Source organism: Pollicipes pollicipes, unplaced genomic scaffold, assembly GCF_011947565.3.
Source record: "Pollicipes pollicipes isolate AB1234 unplaced genomic scaffold, Ppol_2.1 Scaffold_4002;HRSCAF=4701_pilon_pilon_pilon, whole genome shotgun sequence".
Lineage (NCBI taxonomy): Eukaryota > Metazoa > Arthropoda > Thecostraca > Pollicipedomorpha > Pollicipedidae > Pollicipes > Pollicipes pollicipes.
The window spans coordinates 43,853,048-43,862,284 of NW_023596420.1; the positions used below are offsets into that span (position 1 = coordinate 43,853,048).

General features: G+C 59.7%; 1 protein-coding gene across 1 annotated transcript; it reads right to left on the reverse strand.

Annotated features, from left to right (window-relative positions):
• Positions 1–1,051: 1,051 nt before the first annotated feature.
• Positions 1,052–8,893, reverse strand: LOC119093129 (cytoplasmic dynein 2 light intermediate chain 1). The gene is made up of 10 exons (XM_037216031.1): positions 8,807–8,893; positions 8,334–8,426; positions 7,973–8,090; positions 7,568–7,669; positions 6,740–6,904; positions 5,923–6,033; positions 4,726–4,952; positions 3,377–3,512; positions 2,528–2,623; positions 1,052–1,192 (listed from the first exon to the last, which is right to left on the reverse strand). Exons 3-10 carry the CDS (start codon positions 8,060–8,062, stop codon positions 1,133–1,135), a joined length of 987 nt encoding a protein of 328 aa, XP_037071926.1. The 5' UTR covers positions 8,063–8,090; positions 8,334–8,426; positions 8,807–8,893; the 3' UTR covers positions 1,052–1,132.
• Between the last annotated feature and the right edge of the window lie 344 nt (positions 8,894–9,237).

Consider the following 9,237-nt stretch of genomic DNA (forward strand, 5'->3'; position numbering starts at 1 on the left):
GCGCGTGTGTAACGAGTGCCATTGCTGGCGTGGTGCACAGCCCAGCCAAGGCAGAAAAGTGGTATAAAAAACGCAAAACGTGACCGGCTGATGGATATAAACAAGCCTCGTAGACAAAAAATCTCACGATGCGGCCAACTTGCTTGGTGCGCTCACTACAGCAAAAGGCCAATACTCATGCGCGCAACAAAGTGCAACAATTAAGCTTAGTTAGCTTAGATCATGTCAACCATGCGAGGTACAGTGACCAATGAGATCAACAGCAACCAGCGCCGCCGGCCGCAGTTCTGTCCACGTGCGTATCGACATGTCAGTATGCATTCCTCCCAATCACCGGTCAGGCTAGGTCATATGCGACTCAGTCCCAAGCTCTGGTCCGCCAATAACCGCCCTCCACCAAACAGCAGAGCATTGTCCCCACCCACTGTGCACAAGCTGCTGAGAAACGCGTGCGCGATGAGAACGTTTTGACTAGACCTGAAATGCTGACAGCCTGCAGCCCGCACCAGCCTCAGCCCACCAACAAACCCTGGCCCGCCGACAGCAACCAAATAGCAAAGGAGCGCCCCATCTACCGGTCGCCTGCTGCTGAGAAACACACCGACAACGCGTATACCTTGACTAGACTTGAAAGGTAGACAGGCTTCCGGCAGAGCGGGCAGCCGCGAGCAATTAGCCCGCGCGCCCAAGCCCTCAACTCAGCCGGGCCTGGCCCTTAATGGACATCGCCCCGCCGGGTCGCGTGTGGTTCTGCACGGGCCTTAGCTATGGGCGCGTCGCAACCTGTCACCGGCGTGATTACATGTAGCCGCGCACCGGCAACTAGTGCCGCTGCCCATGGTCAAACGCGAGGCGGTCAATGTGCCGGGCACGGTCACAAGCCTGTCCGTGCAAAGTGAGTCGGGGTGGCGGCAAGCAGGTCATATCCGCTGACCGGGGCCACAGCGCAGCAGCTAACACTGACAATGGCGCCATCGCAGACAACTGAAGACAAATGCGGAGATACCAGTGCAATAAAGAAGTCGGAGCGCTAGGGCCGCCCGTGGACGGTCCTGGCGCCAAGTGCAGGGCAGACGGCGCGGCGTCGGCTCTGGACGGATCGAGTCCCTGTTGCGGCCCATCCGGTGCTGCCTCACAGCTCTTCACCCCAGCGTCTGCGGCGCTCCAGCTCCCGGCGCAGCCGCTCCAGCTCCTGGTGAGGTCAGGTCAGGTCAGGTCACACAGGGTCACCAGAGCAGACCAGGTCGGATCAGACCAGATCAGATCAGGTCAGATCAGGTCAGAGCAGACAGAGCAGACCAGGTCGGATCATCCAAGCCATCAGAGAGCTTAGGTTACTCAACATCGTCAGCGGGGGTTACAGCAGGGTCACCTGAGGTCATCCGAACAGGCCAGGTCAAGGCCAACCAATGATAGCGGAGGGTAGGCCAGAGCCACCAAAGGTCATAGGAGGAGGCCAGGCCTGGCTCACCCGAAGTTACCAGGGGAGGTCATGTCAGGGTGGCCCAAGACAATCAGAGAAGGCTAGGTCAGGGCCGTCCCGCGCTGCCAAACGAGACGCAATCAGGGTTACCCGAGACCCTCGGGGGAGGGGGAGGGGGATGAATACGGCTACCAGACACTATCAGAGAAGGGGAGATCAGGATCACAGGAACCCACCAAAGGTTCGGATCAGGGTCCGGGAAACAGGTCAAGGTCGCCAGGCCAGGTCACGACCGTCACACGAGGCCGTCGCAGGCCGGATCGGAGTCATCAGAAGACGCCAGGTCAAGGCCGCCAGAGTCCCTTTAATGAGGCTATGTCGGGCAAAACAAGGCCTCCAGGACGCATAACCTCTGCTTGCATGCAGTCTGTCTGGTGGCCATCATTAGCAGATCTAAGATTAATCTGGAAATGTGATCACATGAACATCTTATATAATAACGTTCACATATATGGAAAATACGAGTTGGTGTCCATTATGAGCCGCATGCAGCATCACCACAGGCGCAGGGAGCACGGTCACCATTTGCCAAAGCAATCACCCGTAAGCAACACATGAGGACATGCGATGCCGATCGTCGGAGTCGATATCACTCTGCCATTCAGCAGAGACCGTTGTGAACGCCAACGACGACGTCGATGATGATGATGACTTGGGCTGAAGGGCGTTTCAAGCCCTCAGAGCCATAGAATCTAAGTGCGCAGACACAGCTCGATGCTGATGTCCCATTCGGTTGCCGCGGACACGGCTGCGGCGGCTCTTGGAACGCGTCTCCATGGCAACGGCGCAAAAGCAATACAACCGGTATGCCCGCAGTGGACGGCCCAGGCAGTGCAGTCAATGCCTCCAGCTGCGGCCCCGCACGGTTGACCTCCAGTCAATTTATCCACACGGTGCCAAGGATTAACCTCATCTTGCACCAGCTGAAGACCGGTACCGTTCTGCGTTCTTCCCCCTCCCCCGCCCCGCTCCCATCCCTCCGCGCGGCAGCGGTGAATGGCAGGGCAATCTCGCTCGGGGTGCCTCCTGCCGCTGGCCGCATACCTGATCCTTCTGCGCCCTCAGCTGATCGATCTCGCTCTCGCGGAAGTTGAGGTCCTTGGCTGGATCCTCCGGCAGCACATTGGAGCTGTTGGCATCCTGCCGGACCACGCGGGCTGGTCATCACAATGTCGACACGAGTTCGGCTCCGCTGTCTGGCAGCTCCACAGGTCAGATAAGCATGCGCTGTGCGAGGAAAACTGATCAGGACGCAGGCGAGGGGTGAGGCGACCGGACAACGTTGTGCCTTCTCATCATACTCGGCAGCAGCCAAGAACACTGAGTGAGGACAAAAGTAATTGCATTTTACTTTCAAGCGCGTCTACAATGCGCGATTTAACCCCTGGGTGCGCTCATAACGTTCACATTTTCCGCTCCCCGAGCACAGGACCGCTATCCGCAGGTTACTCGGCTACCGTTCGCCAGCCCCGACCTGACCTAACGCCCGACCGGGCCGGACACTCAACGAGGCAGCGAACGTCCGCGCACGCGCGGGAGGGCGCAGGTGGTACCGGCTGTACCACAACTGTGTCAGTCATGCACAGTGTAAACTAAGGCAGTGGAAGCAACAATCAAATCTGTTGCACGGGACAATGCACAGCGAACGACAGCGAAATGGGCAGTAACGTTGGGACAGCGGTTGTAGGATGAGCTGGGCGGACGCCGGCCCACCAGCCGGTGCGAAGTTTGTGGCCGCATATGGGACCACCTACGTGCAGGTAGCGTCTTTTCGAGTAACAACGGCTGACTTATGACGTCAGGGGTCTGCGCTAAGGCTTTGTGGTTTTCCTTTCTCCTCGGAGAGGCATGACAAGCTGGCGGCCGCGCTGCTTCCCGTCCGTTCGGGCGCACCTGCGGGTACTGAGCGACGAACGCGTTCTTGACGGCGCTTTGGCTGGCGTCGGCGCCGACGCCCAGTATGCCGGCTAGCGAGTCGGCGCCGGCGGGAACCAGCAGCGGCTTGTTGTAGTCCTGCGCCAGCTGGCCGCTGCAGCAACGGAGGCGACCGCCATGTCACCGGACACAGACCGGCCACCGGTCCGTCAGCGCCACCACACACCGGCACTACACGGAGATGGCCGAGGTGTGTGGGGACAGAGGGGGCGCCGCAGCATCACTACACGCCGGCACGACACGGAGGTGGCCGGGGGTTGTGGGGACAGAGCGGGGCCGGAGCGCCACCGCACGTCGGTACCGCACAACCCGTAGCGGTAGCGGCGGCGCCGACATCGAGGCACGGCGGGCTCGCATCATGGCACGGGGCAGACGATACCACGTACATACAAACACTCGCAGTGCGGCAGCGTAAAGGCGCGGCAGGCCCGGCCGAAATCACTGGTACCACTGTGGCACGGACGGCCCTAGCCCCAGGTGACCGCAGGGGGAGAACGGCAACACACACACACACCACACACACACACACACACACACACACACACACACACACACACACACACACAGCCACCACACGACACACACACACACACGCACACGCACACACGCACACGCACACGCACACGCACACGCACACGCACCCGCACACGCACACGCACACGCCACACGCACACGCACACGCACCACGCACGCATGCACGCACGCACACGCACGCAAGCACACACACAAACATACACACACACGCAGTCAGGGGGGGGGGGGCACCAGGCAGGGAGGCACCAAGGGACGGCCAACCACTGTTAGACAGGGAGGGCACTCCAACGGGTCGGAGTATTTCGAGCTCACATCCCGCATGTGTCGTCGTCGTCACTGAGGCTTTACGACGCACTCAGCTGCTATCGCTACATGACGTCGCCTGCCTCTCAAATGGCAGGAAGGGTGGGCACCGCTATCCGGTATAGCTCGCAGCCGTCCACAAACAGACAGATGAAAGCTTGCGCACGCAGACGCGACCAGAACACAGGATCCGCGAGTCTGCGGCGACAGCTGGACGCGCGCGCAGGAGCGCGGCGGCGGCAAACTGCCGCGGGAAACACGGGCTCTCGCGAGCCACGACGCTGCCGCACATGCGCAGGTGCATTGCCGCGGTCGCATGGCGTCGTGATGCCAGAAACAACGAAGTGGGCAAAAAGAGTTACCACCGGGCTGAGCAACTGACATGGCGCCTAACCGACAACACCGGCTATGTCTTCCTAACGTGCTGACGGCGTGGCGCAGCAGCATGCGTCACGTCACGCCGCTCTCACCTGGTGACGCCTCCGAAAGCGTACTGGCCAATCAGCTCCTTGGCCTTCTTGACCAGGGCCGAGTCGGTGCTGGAGAAGAACTGCAGCGACGCCCCGTTGACGTGGGCCACGTAGCGAAGCGTGCGGCAAACCAGCTTCTTCTTCTCCGGGTCCCAGTCTTGGAATGCGTCGTAGTGGCTCCCGAAGATGATCAGCGGCACCGGGAACGGCCGCATCTGGGCGTAGTCCTGTCGACCGGCGAACGAAGCCGTCTCAGCTCGCCCGACCAGCCCAGACTGCACGGCTGGATCATGTGGCGCGGCAGGGCGCGCATCAGCTCCCATTCAGTTTAACTCGGCTTTGCTGTTTTTTCGGGAGATGCACTGGTCCCGGTAGCACTTTCGCATCTGCTGTTTACCACTACCTCCTACCCAGTACAGCCCTGGTGGCAGTCGAGCAGTCACCACCGGACCAATCGGCCGGCCGATCTCGGCGGACTGCCCGGCCAGCCGCTGTGAGTGTCACTGACAGCCGCAGCAGCGCAGGAGGCGGCCGGGGCAGGTCCGACCGTGTATCTCACATCCGTGGCAAATGGTCCCCCATCAGCTGCGGCAGCAGCAACAATAAGCACGCATCGCGATGACTACAAAACACGGCACGGTTAATGTGTGACAACAGAAAACCGAGTCGCCCCTATTTTTCCATGCGTTTCAGCCGAATGGGGATGTTTGCATCACTTGCCTACCGCGTTTCGAGCCAGCTCCAACGTATCACGTATCAGGACATATTGTCAATTCAAAGGACGCCAGCGGCTTAAAAACCAGCTGTCATATTAAATCCACCTGGTGGTCAGAGGGACCAGTAAGCTAGTTGTCACCCTCAAATGGTGGTCTGGGGGGGGGGGGGGGGGGCAGCAGGCCAGTAGCCACCCTCACCTGATGGTAAGGGGAGGGGAAGGCACCAGTAGGTCACCGGTCACCCCTCACCTGGTGGTCCAGGAGGCAACAGCAGGCCAGTGGTCGACCTCACCTAATGGTCAAAGGTGGGGGAGGCACCAGTACGCCATTGGTTACCCCTCCCCTGGTGGTCTGGGAGGCAACAGTGAGTCACTGGTCACCCCTCACCTGGTGGTCCGGGAGGCAACAGTAAGCCAGTGGTCGCCCTCACCTGATGGTCAAAGGAAGGGGAGGCACCAGAAGGCGATTGGTCACCCCTCACCTGGTGGTCCGGTGGAACCCGTAGGTCTGTGGCGCGTTTCAGTCGTTCTTTCAGCTTCATTTCTCGGCCCACTCCGCTGCCGATCTCCGTGTCCAGGTTCTCCCGCAGCACCTGAAGCCAACACAGCAGGCCGTACTACGTGACTATTCCACGCACGACAACACGCGCTAGCGTTATGTGCGGCCTTCGCTGCAACAAACATCAGGGACATGTATGTTCCTGTTCCCTATAACGGTTGCGAGCATCCAACGATCCACAACTTTCCGAGCAGAAATGCATGTGTTGCATGTGTCGAGCCACCGTGTGCACGCCATCCAGTCTGACTGAGCTCCACCAGGGGCGCTGGTGCAGCCGAATACGAGGCGCTGCCCACAGTACACTTGTGATGGGATGAAGCAGCCGAGCGACAAAAAAGAGCACATGAAGAGTTCGCGTGGACAGGGGTCGAACTTGGTCGTCCTTCGCTGCTCAGCAAAGGCAGACACACCTGGAGTGTCCAGCACGCACATCCTGCGAGGTTGGCAACATCGAAGGCCCTCGCAGCTGGAGGCACCGCGACCGACCCAGCGTTTACCGGTGCCGCGTGTGGCGCGGCAATGCTAGCGCAGTATCGCTGCGTCAGCCACGGGTCAGTCCCGTCGATCGGATGTGACTATGTGCACGATACATAACCATTCTTAAATCCCGCAGAGGAGCAACGGAATAAATCTTCACCTCTGCTTATTGCACACCGCTTCGTCGTTACGTATTCATGTTGAGCACCCAGCTTAATCAAAACCCAGTGTGCTGGTGCGGCCGGCACGGTCACTACCCCCACCTGAAGCATGGTCTCCAGCGTGAACCACATGCTCTGTGGCTTGTTGAGGTCGATCACCAGGAAGATGGCGACAGTGGGCAGCCTCTCGGCCTCCAGCGGCGTCTCCAGCAGCGGCGTGTAAGTGGTGCCGCCGCCCAGCTCCCAGATGTGGCACACGTCCTTCAGCTGCCGTCGCCGCACCGGAAACACCGCCGGTCGTCACGCGCGGACACTGGGGACGCTCCCCCGCAAGGACAGCCGCACAGGACACCGCGCAGGTGTCACTGATACGCGCTGAAGATGACCCGCTAACGCTAGAGCTAGCACGCCGCACTGCCGTGCACCGTGCCTGACCGCTGTGAGAACAGCGCGGGTTAGCATGCTGCCCCAGCGGGAATACGTATTGTACGGATTGTCATCGCTAGACTAGGCGCAGGGACGGAACGTAACCGAACGCGCACTTCAAATACGGCTGTGATGTCCAACTACGGAGGTTATGCGGAGGCTTCTGAACCCCTCATGCGACATCCCGTATTTGTCAGCTGTAATCATAGCGCGACCACAAAACCGTCCACACCCTGCAACGCAGTAGATGCCTAAAATTCATCCCCAAAATCACAAAATGTGGGCTCAAAATACGAAGAAAACATTCAGCTTGTTTACGCATTGTACAGTGCATACGCAAGCACGACGCTTACGAACAGAGGAAGGTTTCGATACAAATATGCTGGAACACCAACTTAATTTCCTTCTTTGCAGTGCTTGTTTGGGGAACAAAGACGTACAGATAACGGCATGTAAAGATAAGACATGAAAGCGAGTGGCACGCGGTGCGGGTTGATTACATACCACGCTTTTGCCTGCCTTGCGACCATATGAGTACTCCAATCCCAGCGTCTTCTTTGGCGCTTCCTCGCGATCCAGAAACTTGTGAATTATGCTCGACTTTCCCTGAATCACACAGCAAACGGGTTCGTCAGGGGCACAACTCCGTGGAGGATATAATGCTCAGCAGACAAAATAATCGCTCAAGCTCCCGCAGTCAACGAAATGCTTTCATAAGCTGTTGTTTTCTGCGGCGCGTCACACCACTCTTATGGAAAACGTCCTGCTGCCCACAGGCCTACTGGCCAAGCCAGCCACTCACAACAAACCTCCCCGCCGCTCTCCGGGTCCGGAGCGCGGCGGCGAGGCATGACTCGGGCTCAGCGACGGACTGCATGATAGTCACACCCCGCTCTCCAGACCACTGACCGCCTGCTTGCCGCCGACGAAGAGCAGCGTGGTCTCGACGCTCTGCGCCTCAGAGAGCTGGAAGCCGCGCAGGATGCGAGCCTGGTTCATCTTCTCGGCGATCACCCAGATATTCTCGCTGCCGACAGAACAGCGTCACCAGTCGGCTGAGACGGCTCGGCCGTGCCGACCGTCGAGAGGTGGAAGTCGGGCTTCGACCGCACGAACTGTGCCACAGTCATCCGGCAATTACGCCCCCAAACAATATCCAGAAAAATGCGTCCACACAGATTGCCACAGCGTTTCCCACGTTGACGTCGAAAACTGTTTTTGGCAGGACCCATCCTCTGAAACAGACATAATCTATGTAACCGTGGTTTACCCTTGAAACTCGAACTCCTCCTCCGGCGCTTCTTTAAGTGGCTTCTCCAGGTCTTCAGGTTTGATGCTCTGCCTTGGCAAAAGCTTTGGGTCGCTGTAACCACACAATATGTGTAAATATCAAGTAGTCCAAACAAAGACAGACAGAAGGTATTCGTCCACAGATCGAATACATGCTGCAGCTCTTAACCTAGATTATGTTTCCATTCTTTGTGTGCACGAGACAGCCATGCCATCTGTACCTAAGATTCCAGTGCAAGACATCAATCGTTAAAGACGACACCCGGAGAAACACGAACTATCCATTCACTATCCAAAAACTTTTCAGCTATTACAGCTACATGACTGACAGACACATTGCGGTTGAAGCGAACAATTTAATAGCCACTCCTTGCATAGTAATCCTTCCCCCAAAATCGCGATTCTGCACGATCTATCTGCCTCCCGCTGGGGCTGGAGCCGAGCGTCTCTCACCCGGCCGGCGTGACGGCGCGTGAGCTGGCCGCGCCGGTGTGGCCGTCGCCGACGCCCTCCGGTGGCTCCGAGCCCGGCCGTGAGCCGGCCGCCGAGGCCGACCGGGAGCCGGCCAGCGAGAACGGCGGCCGGCTGGTGGCCGGCCGGGACGGCGGTGCCGGGCCCTCGGCCGCCGGCGTGGCCCGGCCCTCGCCCGCTGGGACGGCCGGCGTGGCCCGACCATTGCCCGCTGGGACGGCCGGCGTGGCCCGGCCTTCGCCCGCCAGGACGGCCGGCGTGGCCCGGCCCTCGCCCGCTAGGACGGCCGGCGTGGCCCGGCCCTCGCCCGCCAGGACGGCCGGCGTGGCCCGTCCAGTCAGGCCGGCCCGCGCGCCGGCCACCGTCCCCGGCCGGCTGCCGACGGCCGAGTCCGCCCGGTCGCTCAAGCCGCT

Coding starts and splice junctions, on each gene's coding strand:
- LOC119093129 (XM_037216031.1), bottom strand. CDS start 8,062: ATGAACCAGGCTCGCATCCTGCGCGGCTTCCAGCTCTCTGAGGCGCAG. Junction 3,513..4,725: donor GCTTTCGGAGGCGTCACCAG/GTGAGAGCGGCG, acceptor CCGTTGCTGCAG/CGGCCAGCTGGCGCAGGACT. Junction 1,193..2,527: donor TGAGGGCGCAGAAGGATCAG/GTATGCGGCCAG, acceptor TGACCTCACCAG/GAGCTGGAGCGGCTGCGCCG.